Here is an 18,239-nt window from a genome sequence, read left to right as displayed (position 1 = left end):
AAAAAAAAAAAAAAAAAAGAAGAAGAAAAGAAAAAGATTCCTTTTGTGCATAATGTTGTACTTTGTCCTAAAGGATATGAGCGGCAATGTAAGGCCTGGAACCAGTTCAGTCAGACCAGACACAGCTAGTTGCCACCCAGTATTCATTCTCCCCTTTTTCTTCTTCTTTTTTTCTTAGTCAGGGACAATCACAGCTCACCACAACCTCGACCTCCTGGGCTCAGGCTATCCTCCCACCTCAGCCTGCCAAGTAGCGGGGGCTACAGGTGTGTGCCACCATGCCTGACTAACTTTTTAATTTTTTTGTAGAGACAAAGTCTTGTCATGTTGTGCAGGCTGGTCTCAAACTCCTGGGCTTAGGCAATCCACTCACCTTGGCCTCCCAAAGTGCTAAGAATACAGGCGTGAGTCACCGTACCCTGCCTTCACCTTTTTCTTGAGTAAACAGTTAAAAGGCCTTATTCCTCCTTCCCTCACAGGAAGGTGTAACCACAGAGTAGATGCATGCAAAAAGAGTAGAAAGAGTGTGAGTGACCTCTGGCAAATCTCCTTAAAGGGAGAACACACTTTTTTCCCCCATTGCTCTTTCCAATGAGATAGGTGGTACCCTCGCAGCCTTCTTGGACCAAGAGGTGATATACGAAGGATGACAGAAGAGCGAACCAGAAGGACCTGGGTGCCTCACCACAAGGAACTGATCTGACAGCTCGGGACTGCCAGCCTCTCTGTTTTTTGTTGTTGTTGTTTTTGCCTCTCAGGCTGGAGTGCAGTGACATGACCCTGGCTTACTGTGGTCTCAACTTCCTTGGCTCAGGCGATCCTTCCACTTCAGCCTCCTGAGTAGCTGGGAATACAGGTCTGCCCCACCATACCCGATTATTAAGTTTTGGGGCTTATTATTATTATTTTGGTTAGGGTCTCACTCTGTTGCCCAGGCTGGAGTGCAGTGGCATGACCCTGGCTTACACTGGTCATGCCACACTGCACTCCTGCTGTTTTTGCCTCTCAAGCTGGAGTGCAGTGACATGAGCCTGGCTTACCCTGGTCTCAACCTCCTGGGCTCAGGCAATCCTTCCACCTCAGCCTCCTGAATAGCTGGGAACACAGGCCTGCCCCACCGTACCCGATTATTATTATTATTTTTTGGTTAGGGTCTCACTTTGTTGCCCAGGCTGGAGTGCAGTGGCACAATCCTGGTTCACCATAGTCTCAACCTCCTGGGCTCAGGCGATCTTTTCACCTCAGCCTCCTGAGTAGCTGGAACTACAGGCACATGCCACCATACCTGGCTAATTTTTTTATTTTTATTATCGTAGAGATGAGTGTGGTCTTTCTGTGTTGCCAGGCTGGTCTCGAACTCCTGGGTTCAATTAATCCTCCCACTTGACCTCCCATAGTGCTGGGATTATAGGCGTGAGCCACTGCGCTCAGCCTTTTTTTTAAATATAAGAGAGAAATACTCTTCTAGCTTGTTTAAGCCACTATTATTTTATTTTTCCGTCATATACAGATGAACCCAGTCGTCACTGATAATACACTAGTCCTCTAGGAAGTTGTCTAGAACCAACAATGTTTTTAAATTCTGGAGCGTTTTATCTCATTTCCTTGGAGCCCATGTGTCCTTTCTAGACATTCACAGCATCCTTTCTACTCAGAAACCTATAGTGTGTTGTTCCAGCCCTTGTTTTAATCCTTTCTCCTTTGCACTGCCCACGTTTTAGCTGCTACTCGTTTGAGTTCTTCATATAGAAACTTGAAAATGGGGCCACTCTATTGGGGAAGAAAAAGGGAAAGTTTGGCTAAAGTTGAGTTTTGGGGCTTTCTTGTGATTTTAGGAAAAATAGAGTTTATGTGAATTCCGCAAGTATTTGTTAAGCATGTGCCATGTAAAAGGCATTGTTCCAGGTGCTGGGATATATACGAGGACGCCATAGTTTCTGCTTACAGTCTAGTAAGAAAGATGAGATTCACAGACAATGTAACACATGATGGATTGAGACAAAGGAAACAAGAAAAGTGTCAATGTCCAGAACTTTCAGAGGAGAAAAGATGAGTTCTAGTTGCGGGGATTAGAGACAGTTTCACACAGAGGACAGGATCTGAGCTTTGAATGATAGGTAGAAATTGTAAGAAGAGGGTCAGCAAAGGAACGTCCATCACACAAAGCCTCGGCGACTTGGGAGTGTGGAGGATAGGGCAGAGGGCAAGGCCAGGCAGGGGGATTAGGGACAGAGAGAGGGCCATACATCTCTGCTCTGGAGCCTGCTCTGTTGTGGCGAGAATACAGAGTCATCTCAAGTTTTAAAGCAAGGGAGAAACAAGAGCATGTCGCCTGGGCAAGAAGGTGACTTTGTGGCACTGCACAGGAAAGACCAGCTGCAGAAAGGCCAGTGGGTAAGCGCCTTAGCAACCCAAGTAAAGATGATGATGGCCTCAATCAGGGAAGTGATTGCTAAACGGGAAAGGAGGGCACAAATGGGTAGGACATTTCAGAGGCTCCTCCGTGAGCCGATCGGACGCTTTGCCCAAGAAAAGAGCTGGATAGTGGCACTCAGATTTAGAAGCAGAAAATACATTCATAAAGGAATATTTACAATTGCTCTAAGCCTGTCTGACCTGGGACACCCACAGGGGGCTGACTCTGCTGTACCAGTGAACTTGGTGGCTCTAATTTTCACAGAGCCTTAACTTTTACTTCCCCCGGTGTCATTTTGGGGTGCACTGACAAACTCTCCCAGGAGATAGGGAGAGAGGATTGAGAAGCGGCTCACAAAAGACATATAACCATCCTTTCTCTCCTGTTGTTCATCCTCTGCCCAGGTGTTAGGAAGTGGCAGGTGCTGGGGTACCTGATAGACAAGAATTTTCCGCTTCCCCCCGATATCCCTCAGCCCTCCTTTACCATCTCCACCCAACCTGCCCATCCACACACTCCATAAGGAATCCAGGGAAGAAGTAAGAAGGGGCTTTTATTTATTTTTATTTTTAGAGTTGGGGTCTCACTCTGCTGCCCAGGCTGGAGTGCAGTGGCATGATCACGACTCACTGCAGCCTTCAGCTTCTAGGCTTAAGCGATCCTTCCGTCTCAGCCTCCAGAGCAGCTGGGACCACAGGCGCATGCCACCATGCCCAGGTAATTTAAAAATTTTTTTTGTTTTTGTAGAGATGAAGTCTTGCTATGTCACTCAGGCTGGTCTCAAACTCCTGGGCTCAAGCAATCCTCCTGCCTCAGCCTCACAAAGTGCTAGGATTACAGGCATGAAGTGTTGTGTCCAGCTGGAGGCTTTTTAGAGAGCATGAGAATTTCCCAATATTTGCCTCTTTATTGCTTGCTAAAATCATGCCAGCAGGAGAGCCTGAAGGATACTGGGAAGGGTTGGCAGAGCCCCCAACAGTGGCACTGTATCCTCAAATAGCTTTGAGGTAAGTAGGTCCCAAAGACAAATCCAAAACAGCTACTCTCTCATCCTCAGGGAAGAAATCCTACAGATTTCCTCAAGTGGATATATGTGAGCATCCAATCCGCTGCCACAGTCTCTTTATTTTTCTGATTATTTTAGGAAGACTTGAACAGATGTTAATACCTATCTTCTAATAAGGGCAAGAACCCTCTCTTCTAATAAGAGCAGGAACAGATATCAAAATAATCGTGAAGCTACTAATCAGAAAGAGTGTTCTCTGTGATGTTAGCAATTTATGATTTGTTGAGTTCATCTTATTTGGGGCATTGAAAGTGCTTTACAAATAAAATAATGAGGATTTTTTTTTCTTCTGTGTCTCCCAAGGTGATTCTTGGCACTCTTTGAAAGGCATAAGTGATCAGTCAAGACTGTGGGGACGAGCAGCAGCAATATGATGGTTAAAATATGTCCCACTCTCATGTGAATTGTGTGTGGTGGCAGGGGGGTGCATCTTCCACACTGTCCCTGAGAGAAGATTAGCAAGAATTATTAACTTAGAAATCCTTATATTTTATAAAAACCCAGAAATTAAGAAAGATATTGAACAACTCTTACTCCAGTTCCAAAATCAAAATCAAAGGTTCTTAGTCGAGGGTCCATGGATTGGGTTTCAGATCGCCTACAAATCTCCTGAAATTGTATGCAAAATTTTGTGTGGTTATTTTGCAAAAAGGGTAGACTGACTTCTGAGGATTCTGAAAGTTATCCTTCTCACCAAAAGAAGTTAAGAACTACTGTCATTAAAGAAAAAGAAAAGAAGGAAGGGAGGAAAAGAGGGAGAGAGGGAAGGAAACCGATCTTTGCACACACATGGCTTAGAGTTTACCAGTGACCTGCCATGTTGAAGTATACTCATATCCAGAGAAAAGGGAAGCAAGGAGAGAGAACAAAGAAAAATCCAGGAGTCTCATCAATTCTGTCCCCAGTCAAGCCAACCAAATGCAAATGGAATTTGTGCATGGCACTCATCTGTCAACTTTAAGCTTCAAAATGCAGCCTTTATATTTGTACTAAAAGTTAACAAAAGCATGCACATCTTCCTTTCAAAAACCTCTGCATTTTCAAATGAGTTTAGATTGTATTTTCAGAGCCCATGGAATAAAAATGTAGATGTTCATTACTTTGTGGAAACTGCTTAAAATAAATATGTGTCAAAAAATTTTTTCTTTAGTATAAATATCTGATCATTTGTGTTGAATCTTTTGGAAGTAGCCTTCAATAACATAGCTATGCCATTTGCAGCAGTATGATTTTGTATTGAAAGGAGCTATTTAAAAAGATAAAAGGGAAATACAAAGACAGATTTCTATATATTCAGAATATTACTATTTCAACATATAAAAACTCAAATAATTCCAATACAAATTATAATGGAATCTTATTTTCGCTTAAGTAAAGAAAGCTTTTAAGTAAAACTCAATTTTTCTCATTACACCTTCAAAACCCCATAAACTGTTTAAATTAGGTTTCATTAATAAATGCCCCTAACTAATCAGCACACATTTTCAATCAGCACAGTTTTTTTTGTAAATAGAGGAGTGAACTCTGACAGAATCCTCTATTCTTTTTTCTGTATTAGAAAGGCGTAAACCAATCTCCCTCCATCCCTAATCTTTTTCGTTCTTTAATTATTCTTAATCCCAAAGAGGCATGTGCATGTTGGACTTACGCTACCTATCATATTCTCATTAGGACTGCTCTCGAAATTTAACTCAGTTTCAACTAAAAATATAAACATGCAGAACAACTGTTCATCAGTTGACATTTTCAGTACATTTTCATTTGCAGCTTACCAGCAAAGGCAATTAAGATATAAAAATTAAGCAAGGAAATAAATTAGTGTCTTACAAATTGTTCTAACTTTTGAATAAAAGTTCTTTCTTTGAACAGCTACCTTAAATAAATGCTAGCATATATTGAATTTTAATTAGTACACCATATGGTAAGGATGGATGAGTTTTCTTCTCTTCTAAAATTACTTCCCTTTTCAAAGTCCCTCAAAGCTTATAAAAGCTCATACTCACCCCATGTTGCTCATCGTCGTGGTTATATCCTCCTCAGATCAAGGCTTATCTGGGTTCTGAATTAAGTTAAAGGTTAGACAAAGAAGCTGTGGAGAGGTTTGACTTCCCCTGAAACAAGACTGTCATTCGCTAACCAGCCTTTTAAATGAGGAAAACTAGTGTCTCTTCTAATTATATAAGCTCCAGGTCAAATTCTAGCATGAACTAATCAAATAACTGAACTGCATTGAGTTCCAAGGAGGAGATGGGAGAAATAAGCTTAAAAGGAATGTCTTTGTTATCACAGAAAACTGAAAAATTTGCACAATAAAAGTTATTAATATAGCAAAAGAAAGTTAAAGAATTTAAGAGTGAGATGGCTTGCTCTTGCATAATTTGATACCTTAAATAATTTGAAGAAAACATTAAGAAAAATTAAGTTTGCAGCAAAGCAGATATTTTTCTATAAAATATTTTCTAGAAGTTTTGAATTTGAATGATATGTCCTAGTCCCTGAAAACCTCCTTTCACCTCTCTTGTCCAGTATTTGTCTCCTTACAGATTCCAATATAATAATAATATTTAATTCTACAAATATGCTAGCTAATGCTAAGTAACACATCCAACTTTTAAAATGTATCTTTGAATACTTATAAATAGGATCTTTAACATTTAAATATAAAGCTATTATTATGATAAAATAACAAAAATACCATTTTATTTCAACATTTTAAAAGATATTTCACCCCAAATTTATGTTAGTTTGGCAAAAAATAAAATATACATTTTTTGCCAGTGATATATTGGGAACTACAAATATTCAAAAGATTTTTAATAAAGAAATATGACAAAAATTATTGATCGCAGATACTATTTTTTGTCAGTTTTAGAATAATAGCATTTCAGCAAAAACTCTCAGGTCTTTACTGTAATTTTTAAAATGTAGCTGACTTTTAATGTTCTGATATTTTTTCATTTGTTTTATATAAAAAGCAAAGAAGCTTTCTGGATATAGAATATATGACAACACACAGATGTACTTTTTAAGACATTGAGATAAATTCACATATCATACATAAAATTTGCCCCTTTAAAGTGGACAATTCCATTGATTTTAGTTTATTTATAAGATTGTACAACCATTACTACTATCTAATACTAGAACATTTCCATCACTCCAAAAAGAAACTTCATGCTTCCTAATTCTTCTCTCCCCTAACAGTCACTAATTGATTTTCTATTTAAGGATTTGTCTATTCTGGGTATTTCACATAAATGAAACCATATAGGGCGTTTCACATAAATGAAACCATATAATTCGTAGCCTTTGGTGACTGGCTCTTTTCACTTAGTTTTTGAAGTTCGTTCATGTCATAGTATCAGTACTTCATTTCTTTCTATGGCTAAATAATATTCTATTGTGTGGACATACCACATTTTGTAACTATATTCATCAGATGATGGACATTTGGGTTGTTTCCAGTAGGGGATATTATGAATGTCTTAGTTCCTTTGAGCTGTTACCACAAAATACTTCAGGTTGGGTAATTTGTAAACAAAAGAGATTTACTGCTCACAGTTCTGGAGGTTGAGAAGTCCAAGATCAAGGCACTAGCAGATTCCCTATCAGGTAAGGGCTTGCTCTCTTGTTCAAAGCTGGCACCTTCTTGCTGCATCCTCACATGGCAAAAGAAGCAAGCAATCTCTCTCACACCTGTTTTATAAGGGTACTGATCCCATCCATAAGGGCTCCGATATCATGACCTAATCACCTCTTAAAGGGCTCATCTCTTAATACCACCAAAATAGCAATTGGATTTCAACATGAATTTTGGAATGACACATTCAGACCATAGCAATGAAAAATATTGATATGAACATTTGTGTACAAGTCAATTCTCTTGGGTATATACCTAGGTATTGCTGAGTCTGTTTAATAATTTGAAGAAATGTATTCCACAGCAGCTGCAGCATTTCACGCTCCCATTAGAAATGTTTGAGAAGTCCAGTTTCTCCTCTTCCTTGTCAATCTGTGTATTGCCTGGTTTTGTTTTGTTTTTTATTTATTTATTTATTTATTTATTTATTTATTTTTGAGTTGGAGTTTCACTCCGTCGCCCAGACTGGAGTGTAGTGGCCGCTCCCGGCCACCGCAGCCTCTACCCACTGGGCTCCGGCAATCCTTCCACCTCAGCCTTCTGAGTAGCCGGAATTGCAGGCGTATGCTACCACGCCCAGCTCATTTTTTGATTTATTGTAGAGATGAGGTCTCGTCAAGTTGCCCAGGCGGGTCTCGCACCTGCAGGCTCAGGCAATTCACTCACCTCAGCCTCCCAAAGGTGCGGGATTACAGGCTGAGCCACCGAGCCCGGCTCTGGTTTTGTTTTTAATATAGCCATCCTAGTGGTTGTAAAGTGGTATCTCATTGTGGGTTTGATTTGCATTTCACTAAAGAGTAAGGCTGTTAAGCATCTTTTTGATAACTTATTGGTCATTTGTATATCTAATTTGGGAAAACGTCTGCTCAAACTCCTTGCTCATTTTCTAATTGGGTTGCCTTTTTTATTGTTGAGTTGTAAAAGTTCTGTATGTGTTCTGGAAACTAGACCTTTATCAGTGTTATGATTTTTATTGTTATGGTTTCTCTTTAAATTTGTCTTGAGGTCTCTCTGTCATAAATGGCCATATGCCAAGATAGCCACTCTCAAGGGGAGCCCTGGCAGAGGAGAAGGTCAGATTTGGGTGTATCAACTACGTGAGACACAACGAGGAGGTGAAAGCAAAATACATAAAACAGAAGGCATTAATCTCCCAAGTCCCAGGGAGGGTAGGGTTGCCAATGAGAAGTCTTGAAGTAGAGGGAGCCCAACCAGCGGGTGGGGACCTGTAGGTTTTATTATGGTCACCAGCAGTAGGATAGGTTGGGCTTGGGGGCAGTAGTATAAGGCACAAGTAAACATGTGGACTAGATTTGCAAACAGCCATGTGGGAGGGAAAGTTTTAACTAGGCCAGGGTGATAGGATATGATTGGGTTTCAAACGATTTATGTCAGGCCTAAAAATGGAAGCTGAAGCAGAAATTTTAGGTAAATTTCTGACAATCGACAAATGACTTGGAATATTTTCTTCCACTCTGAGGATTGTATTTTCACTTCATTCTCATTTTTATTGAGTTGGGGATCACTCTGTTGCCCAGGATGGAGTACAGTGGCACCATCACAGCTCATTACCGTCTCGACCTCCTAGCTCAAGTGATTCTCAGCCTCACCCTCCTAAGTGGTTGGGACTACAGGCACATGTCACCACACTTGGTTAATTCCTAATTTTTTGTACACACAAGGTCTTATTATGTTACCCAGGCTAGTCTCAAACTCCTGGGCTCAAGTGATTCTCCCATCTCGGCCTCCCAAAGTGCTGGAATTACAGGTATGAGCCACCACACCCAGCCATTTTCACTTTCTTGATAGTCTCCTTTAAAATGTGTGTATATATATATAAATACATATATATATTTATATATATATATATATATATATATTTTTTTTTTTTTTTGAGTTGTAGTCCCACTCCATCACCCAACCTGGAGTGCAGTGATATACTCATGGCCACCCCAGCATTGACCAGCTGGGCTCTGATGATCCTTCTGCCTCAGCCTTCCAAGTAGCAGAACTACAGGTGCGTGCTAACACAGCCAGCTAATTTTTTTTTTTTGAGATGGAGTCTCACTCTGTTGCCCAGACTGGAGTGCAGTGGCCGCTCCCGGCCACCGCAGCCTCGACCTGCTGGGCTCCAGCGATCCTTCTGCCTCAGCCTTCCAAGTAGCTGGAACTACAGGCAGGCACTACCACGCCTGGCTAATTTTTGACTTATTGTAGAGATGAGGTCTTGCCAAGTTGCCCAAACAGGTCTCGAACCCGCAGGCTCAGGCAATCCACTCACCTCAGCCTTCCAAAGGCGCGGGATTACAGGCTGAGCCACTGAGCCCGGCTACAGCCGGCTAATTTTTTTGATTTATTGTAGAGACGAGGTCTCACCATATTGACCAGGCTGGTCTTGAACCCTCAGGCTTAGGCAATCCTCTCACCTTGGCGTCCCAAAGTGCTGGGATTACAGGCTTGAGCCACTGTACCCAGCCAATGTATACTTTTTTTTTTTGAAAGCAGGATTTATTGAGAGGACAGAATAGCTCCCACAGTGGGAGGGAACCCAAAGGGGTTGCCCCTAATGTATACATTTTAAAGGTAGAAGTGACAAGAGTTGCGTCTTTGCCTTGTACCTGATCTTAGAGTAAAAACTTTTCAGTTTTTCACTTTTGAGTACGATGTTAGCTGTGGGCTTTTTATATTTGTTGAGGTAACTTCCTTCTGTTCCTAATTTTTTAAATTAATAAATGGGTACTGCTAGGTGTGGTTGCTCATGTCTATGACCCCAGCATTTTGGGAGGCTGAGGTGGGAGGATTGTTTGAGCCCAAGAGTTCGGGACCAGCCTGAGCAACATAGCAAGATCTCATCTCTACAAAAAATAATTGGCCAGATATGGTGGCATAGGCCTGTAGTCCCAGCTACTTGAGAGGTAGGAAGATCACTTGAGCCTAGGAGTTGGAGGCTGCGGTGAGCTGTGATTGTGCCACTGCACTCCAGTTTGGGTAACAGAGTGAGACTCTGACTCAAAATTAACATATAGGTGCTGAATTTTGTCAAATGCTTTTTCTGTGTCTATTGAGTTGATCATGTGATTTTTATTTTTTATTCTGCTAACGTGGTATATATTACATTAATTGATTTTCGTATGTTGATCCATCCTTGCACCCCAGGGATAAATCCCACTTGATCATCGTGTATGACCCTTTCAATGTGCTGTTGGAAACACAGGGGAAAATCCTCATGACATGGGTCTTGACAATGATTTCATAGATGATGGCACCAAAAGCCCAGGCAACCAAAGCAAAAACAAACAAGTGCAACTACATCAAACCAAAATTTGCATAGCAAAGGAAACAATCGAGAGGGGAAAGACAACCTGCAGAATGGGAGGACACATTTGCAACCCAGTATCTTTTTTTTTTTCTTGAAAGCAGGATTTATTGAGAGGACAGAAAAGCTCCCACAGTGGGAGGGGACCTGAAGGGGTTGCCCATAAACCATGTATCTCATAAAGAGCTAATCTGCAAAATATACAAGGAACACTGGCAACTCAGTGGTTAAAAAAAATTAATAACCTAATTTCAAAAATGGATTAAGGACTGGATAGATATTTCTCTGAATAACACATATAAATGGTCAATACATATCTGAAAAAATGCTCAGTGTCATTAAACATCAGGGAAATGGAAATCAAAAGCATAATAGATACTAACTTACACCTGTCAGGACAGCTACTGTCAAAAACAAAAGACAGCAAATGATAAGGATGCACAGCGATAGGAAGTCTTGCTGCTTCACCCCTCCAAATCTTTGAACTTTCATCCTTCCAAATCTTTGAACTCTCCACTGCAAAAATGATGGCAGGGGAGTTCCCATAAGGGTTGCTAACTCTACTCTGAGACGGTTAGGATCCTAAGAAAAAAGCGCTGAAAGCCAAGGTGATCAGTCCAAAGCATTTATTAGGGGAACTTCCTGGCAGAACACCGCATCAACCTACCAGACAGATGGTAAGAGTTTGAGAAGGGTGTTTACCTTGGTGTGTCTGCAGTGAGGGATCAGGCATGGGTTTAAGGAATTTGACTCAGGGCTGGGAACAGTTTCCTTCAGCGTTCTGGGCAACAACTTAGGTACCTTATCAGAGACTGGGTATGCTCTTGCCATACTGGGAAAAACCTCTGTGACTGGCTGGGTCACAGAGTAGTCAAAGCATTCTAAATTTTTGGACACAGAAAGAAAGTTGGAAAAACTGGGGGATCTGACTCTTACCCACTGTTGGTGGGAATGCAAAATGATAAAGTCACTATGATAACACTGTGAAGGTTCCTCAAAAGGTTAAAAATAGAGCTACCATATGAGTCAGCAATCCTACTTCTGTTTATCTAAAAGAATTGAAATCAAGATCTCAAGGAGATATCAGCACTTTTTTGTTGATCGCAGCACTATTCTCAGTAGCCAAGATGTGGAAACAACCTAAGTGTCTAGTCGCAATGAATAAAAAAAATTTGGTATATATGTACAATGGAATACCATTCAGCCTTAATAAAGAAGGCAATTCTGCAATATGTGACAACATGGATAAACCTTGCAGACATTATCCTAAGTGAAATAATCCAGTCACGGAAAGAACAGTAGAGTATGATTCCATTTGTATAAGGTATTTAAAATAGTCAAATTCATAAACTCAGAGTGGAATAGTAATTACCAGGGGATTGGGGAGGAGAAATGAGGAGTTACTAATCAAAGGACATAAAGTTTCAGGCAAGCAAGGTGAATGCACTCTAGAGATTTGAAGTACAACATTGTACAGTACCTATAGTCATTGATAATATCTTGTACACTTAAAATTGTGTGAAAAGGGTAGATCTCATCTTAAGTGTTTTTATCATAATAATGGGGGGAAAGTTCAGTTGGGAAAAATATTTTCATACTTGCAAAGGGCAAGTCAGGGAAAGCTTTTTTCTTCCAAAATAAACATACAAAGCACAAACTAGGAGGAAAAGAAAAAAAGACAAAACTCAGGCAAAGGATTGGAAATTAATTTTCCAAGATCTGAATAGGTCTGCTGTACTGAATCACACAATTCATTTTAGACTAATTATAAGATAATGAAAATAAAGTTCAACAAGGCATAAGTGAGTGATGGTTTTATTGGCAAGCTGGCACTATAGAAGTAGCGCATGAAGTCACTTCAGATGACAGATTTCCTAGCTTTTCTTACAACTAGTGCTTCAGCTACCCACTTAAACTTTGGTGCAGAACATCTACATATGGAGTTTCAGTCTCAGACCTGGGGCAGCTGTAAAATGAAAGCTGCCACTCCATTCCAGTCCTTGGATGTCAGTATATTCCCCTTCACCTTCTACCCTGCAAGAGGGAAAAATAACCAAGATCAAGAATTGCCCTCCAGACATGAAACTGCCTACATATTAGATACTATGTCTAAAGCATCATATCCTTCTACTTTCAAGCTGTGATTTAAAACCCAGCATCCTGCTTTCAAATCCTACAAAAAAATACTATTCCAAACAAACATTGTTATTATACAAGTTTTGGTGTCCAAGATTTTAGGATCATATAAGCTAACACAAAATCAAAACAATCTATTTAAAAATGAAAAGTTTATATTGATTGTCTATATTAATTAGTTCATTTGTTTATTCAACAAATATTTCTTGACCATCAATGATGTTTGAAGTGCTGTGCTCTGTGCTGGGGTTTTCTTGGACTCTGGTATGGTAAAAATACACTTCACATAAACAGACAGACCTTATCCCATAGGTTAGATTTTTCTCCCATTATTAACATCAACAGAAAAAATGTGCTATTGTCCAGACTGAGACTCAAATTAGGTGAACATTTTTCTGCCCTCCTCAAAATGTATTCACACCAATTGTCTCATAACAATTAGGCTGCATTTTCAATTTTGGAAATGATAGGAGGATATTTACAAATGTACTTGAACCTCTGGATGGCATGTCCTGGTCTTCAGTGTGAAGACTAAGTTTGAAAAACTGTACTCATGTTTCATTTCACTTTTATTTTTCCTATAAGCATATGCTCAGAAAGGACAACAGTAGGTACATTTTTACAATGTGAAAATTAACTACTTTTGCTTACATTTTAAAAATTAGCCTTCTAAAATGTACACATGTCAGGTCAAGATGAAATAAACAATTATGAAATTACTCCCGAAGCTGCTTTTTAAAATGTATATTAAGATATCTCAAGTGAAAGCAATTTTTGGCCTATATCTTCTTAATAATTAGAATAAGCTTTCCATTTCCAAGCTGACAGCCAAAAGGCTTATAGGAACAGAAAGGAAAAGACCGATAAGAGAAAAGTCTAAAGGATGATCACAAAGAGTGATACTCCCTTTTGGAGGCTTATGATGGTTTTAGCCTCTCAGCACTTCTCCCTATATTCCCCCCCAAACTCCCCACAATTTTAGAAACTAAATGTATTATGAAAGAATATTTCACATTAACTAAATTGTATTTAAGTAAACATGCCTGAAAAGAATATTTTAGAACTACAGTGATTTTTTTTCTATTTTAAGTTTACCTATTTTCATTGAAATTTCCAGTATACTTTGCCCCAGTTGGGAATGTGTAAGTTCCCAATCCATGAAACATATTATCCTTAAATTGTCCTTCATATACTGCTCCTGAAAAATGTTCAAGTCTTCCAAAACCATTCATCTGTAACAAAGGGAATGACCTCAGAAACAAATCTTCATATCTTCCCCAGAACCTTTTAAAAATGTATACGTGTAAGTCGATCATCCGTATTATTAATCAACTTCGTATCACCTTTAATTTCCATAGTAGTAAGACAATATTTTTATCATTGTCCTTAACCTTTATCTACCTGTGAATCCCACTAAATCAAATGTTCCTCATCTAGATCATCTGACCATCCGGGGGCCCATGATAATGATAATAGGGGTCCTCAAGATACCTTGAATATGGCAGAAATCGTCACGGGCAACCAGTTTGGCTAACTCAGAGAACTGTCCAAAGTACTTATTCAGAGTCAAACTTGGATTCAAGCAGACCTGGATACACATTTTTTTTTCTTTTTTGAGTTGGAGTCTCACTCTGTTGCCCAGGCTGGAGTGCAGTGGCACGCTCATGGCTACTGCAGCCTTGACCTGCTGGGCTCAGGTGATCCTTCTGTCTCAGCCTTCCAAGTAGCTGGAACTACAGGTACACAACACCATACCCAGCTAATTTTTAAATTTATTGTGGAGATGAGGTCTCACCAAGTTGCCCAGGCTGGTCTCAAAACTGTGGGTTCAGGCAATCCTCTCATCTTGGTCTCCCAAAGTGCTGGGACTACAGGCATAAGCCACCGTGCCTGGCGTATACACATTCTTGTTTTACCACTTACTAGCTGAGCAAGAAACAGCCTGGTTTCCCACGTTTGTAAAGTGGAAGTATTTGTAAAGTACCGACCTCATGAGGTTCTCAGGAGGTAATGGGTTTTGAGAAACTATGTAATGGGCTCAGCTTTACTCAATGAATGGAAAATGAGAAAGATGTTGATGATGATGATTAGCTGTGCTTAAAGAGTTGAATAGTACTCATATACGCTAATGTAATCATTTGTTATTTTTATAACATGGTCTACTTATTGTACATGTTTTTGATTCACAGTGAAATGCCTGGACTCATTTAACCCTTAGGGCTAATTATCCACTGTCACTATTAAAAACAATTATACCTTGTCATCTTTCCAGCTTCCTATGTAGACAATCCCATTAGGAGTGGTGTGGATACCCATTCCGTTTCTCTCATAGACTCCAGAAGATGTTCTTGTACAGTCACCATCTGAACAACAGAAACATACTGAAGATTGTCAATGGAAACTCTGTTTGACTAGGTAAGACAGTATTTATGTCTGAGCCTAATCATAACTGTGCCCCCTGGCTCTCTTTGACTGAAACCAGTAAGGCCAGAGATGAGGAGACCCATGGACCTACAGCAGCTGGTAACCAGACTTCCAGACTTACAGATCCCATAGGCTTCCAAGGCATACTGTTTAGACTTATCATTGGAGTTTTAATTTTAAAACCTGTTCATCTATTAGAATTTCTGTTATTTTATTTAATGGAGTTAATAGCTCAGTAGTACTTTTATACATTTAAAAAAATTCTTAAGCTATTTAATTTTCTGTATAGAAAAAGTAATTAAAATGTATGCTTACCATACTTGTCTCCATTTGGAAATATAAAGCTTATCTTATACACTTCTGAAGCTGTTTTAAAAGAGTGAAGAGAAGTCGCATAGATTTAAATATTTTTTTTATGTCTTAAGACCTATAACCAATACGCGTTATCCACTATCCAAATAGATTCATTTCACAAGATCACACGCATATCATGGTTACTTGGCATTTCCATGATCTAGTTTAGGGTCCTGGGGAAATAATTAATTTGGCCTAGATGGTCTACTTTATTTATTTATTTTAACAGCTTTATTAATATATAATTTCACACACCACAAAAATTTACCCTTTAAAATATACAACTCAGCCGGGCTCGGTGGTTCAGCCTGTAATCTCAGCGCTTTGGGAGGCCGAGGTGAGTGGATGGCCTGAGCCCGTGGGTTCGAGACCCGCCTGGGCAACTGGGTGAGACCTCATCTCTACAATAAATAAAAAAAATTAGCCGGGCGTGGTAGCCCGCGCCTGTAGTTCCAGCTACTTGGAAGGCTGAGGCGGAAGGATCGCCGGAGCCCATCAGGTCAAGGCTGTGGTGGCCAGGAGCGACCACTGCACCCCATCTGGGCGACAGAGTGAGACTCCAACTCAAAAAAAAAAAAAAAAAAATATATATATATATATACAATTCAATATTCTTTAGTATATTCAGAGTTGTTCAACCATCACAACCTAATTTTGGAATATTTTAATGACCCCAAAAAGAAACCTGGTACCCATTAGCAGTTACTTACCATTTCTTTCAGCATCCCTCATCCCCCCAGGCCGTAGTTGCTGGCAAACACTAATCTACTTTCTGTATCAATGGATTTGCCTGTTCTGGACATTTTCTATAAATGAAATTATACAATATGTGATCCTTTGTGACTGGCTTCTTTCAATGTTTTCAGGGTTTATCTATGTCTTTTCATGTATCAGTACTTCATTCCTTTTTGTGACCAAATAGATTATATAAAACACTATATGGAGATAGCACAGTTTGTTTATTTATTCACCAGTTGGACATTCAGGTCGTTTCTAGTTTGGGTCATTATGAATAAAGCTGCTATAAACATTGATGTACATATTTTTGTGTGAACGTGTTTTATTCCTCTTGGATAGCCCATATGATCTATTGATTGTCCCACAGAGGTAAGATAGAGTGAGGAACCTCTGATTTGGCAGTAGGATGAAATGGAAAATAAAGATAGATAGCAAGTGGGAAGAGGGGGTGGGTCCAAGAAGAATGAGAATGGACAAGAGACCAGGTTAACAAGAAAAAGAAAAAGAAGAAAGAAAACCACAAGTCTGAGGAGAATCTATGCCTCAGAACCTTGGAACATTAACTGGGCTAAAACATCAGAAATGAATTTTTTTCTAACAGTAAAGTAAGGGAGCACACCTCATCAACAAGGGTACTTGCATAATGAACATCTGTATACCTAATCCTGAATCGTACTCCACATCTTTAAAATAAAAAAAAAAGTAAACCGGGCTCGGTGGCTCAGTCTGTAATCCCGCTCCTTTGGGAGGCTGAGGTGAGTGGATTGCCTGAGCCCGTGGGTTCAAGACCCGCCTGGGCAGCAAGACGTCATCTCTACAATAAATCAAAAAATCAGCCGGGCGTGGCAGCGCATGCCTGTAATTCCGGTTACTTGGAAGGCTGAGGCGGAAGGATTGCCGGAGCCCAGCAGGCGAGGCTGCGGTGGCCGGGAGCGGCCACTGCACTCCAGTCTGGGCGACAGAGTGAGACTCCAACTCAAAAAAAAAAAGTAAAGAAAACCTATGTAGAGAGGATATGTGAACACTATCTTCTAGGACAGTAGAATCTACTAGAATATTATCAAAGTGCCTACGCACCAGAATCACCTGGGATGCTCTTAAGGTTCTTTGCCCTGCCCCACAGCTACTGAGTCAGAATCTCTATGGGTAGGGCAAGGGAACTGATAGCTCTAATTTCAAAATTAATTTAGGTGCCAGGTGAGAAAGGGTGAAGCCCCATCTTCTTGAGAACAGAGTTAATAATGCTATAGTTAAAGACTTCAAAAAACTATAATATCCTCAGAGAGAAAGGGAAGACATTAGTATCCTTGAAACAGGAATGGTAGTTATGAAAAGAAAACCAATTAGCAATCTAGGAAATGTATGATACAATTGGTGAAATAAACTTCTTAGAAGGGCTGAATAGTGAGACAGAGACAACTGAAAATAAGTTAGTGAACTGGAAGATCCAAAATGCTCATGTCACATTGACAAAAATTCCAGAAGGAGAAGTAAGTAGAGTCTACAATATTTGAATAAATGGCCAAAAAGTCCTCAGAACTAAAGAAAATGAGTGCTTAGACTACAAATATGCTAAGTAAATCTCACAAGTAGACAGACTACAGTACAATTTCACAGCATAGAGACAAAGGCCAACTGGGTTAGTTAAAAACAAGCAAACAAAAAACAGATTACCTACAACAAAGTACTGATATCTGCAACAGTGGATGCTAAAAAAAAGGGGGCAAGATTTCTTTAACACTCTGAGGGAAAATTATTTTGAATAGTCTGTCCCAAGCCAAACATTCCATCTAAAATGATGGAAACTAAAGATTTTTTTGAACATGAAAGAATTCAGAATTAAGTACCTACAGTTTGTCTCTGAAAGAAATACAAAAAGATGTACTCTAACATAGAGAAAAATGAATCCAGGAGAAAATAGAAATGCAAAAACAGAATAAGGAACAAAACAATTAGTAAAAATATTTTTATTTATTGAGACATCATTCAACGTTAAGTACTGTTATCTTTTATAATGGTAGATATTTAAGAGTACGTTTTAAAATCGAATATGTAGCCGAGCTCGGTGGCTCAGCCTGTAATCCCGCGCCTTTGGGAGGTTGAGGTGAGTGGATTGCCTGAGCCCACGGGTTCGAGACCCGCCTGGGCA

The 18,239-nt window shown here is 39.7% G+C and overlaps 2 protein-coding genes across 3 annotated transcripts in view; both read right to left on the bottom strand.

The window, feature by feature from the left end:
* The window catches only part of ARHGEF33 (Rho guanine nucleotide exchange factor 33), a 90,407-nt gene extending 75,555 nt beyond the window's left edge, over window positions 1–14,852 (bottom strand). Inside the window, exons 1-3 of the mRNA XM_021717597.1 lie at window positions 14,831–14,852; window positions 13,670–13,806; window positions 5,486–5,593 (exon numbers count right to left, since the gene is read on the bottom strand). The gene's annotated coding sequence lies outside the window, so the exon portion shown is untranslated. The remainder of the gene's footprint in view (window positions 1–5,485; window positions 5,594–13,669; window positions 13,807–14,830) is intronic.
* The window catches only part of MORN2 (MORN repeat containing 2), an 8,231-nt gene continuing 2,227 nt past the window's right edge, over window positions 12,236–18,239 (bottom strand). Inside the window, exons 2-5 of one of the 2 annotated variants that reach the window (XM_008068132.1) lie at window positions 15,314–15,364; window positions 14,831–14,937; window positions 13,670–13,806; window positions 12,236–12,472 (exon numbers count right to left, since the gene is read on the bottom strand). In XM_008068132.1, coding sequence (XP_008066323.1) covers window positions 12,370–12,472; window positions 13,670–13,806; window positions 14,831–14,890 — 300 coding nt within the window. In that variant the 5' untranslated portion in view covers window positions 14,891–14,937; window positions 15,314–15,364 and the 3' untranslated portion in view covers window positions 12,236–12,369. The remainder of the gene's footprint in view (window positions 12,473–13,669; window positions 13,807–14,830; window positions 14,938–15,313; window positions 15,365–18,239) is intronic. The other variant, XM_008068133.2, reaches the window with a different exon arrangement.

Source organism: Carlito syrichta, unplaced genomic scaffold, assembly GCF_000164805.1.
Source record: "Carlito syrichta isolate Samal-C Ts95f unplaced genomic scaffold, Tarsius_syrichta-2.0.1 Scaffold309881, whole genome shotgun sequence".
Classification (NCBI taxonomy): Eukaryota; Metazoa; Chordata; class Mammalia; order Primates; family Tarsiidae; genus Carlito; species Carlito syrichta.
The sequence above is the reverse complement of the archived record's forward strand: the minus strand, read 5'-3'. Positions and strand labels throughout refer to the sequence as shown.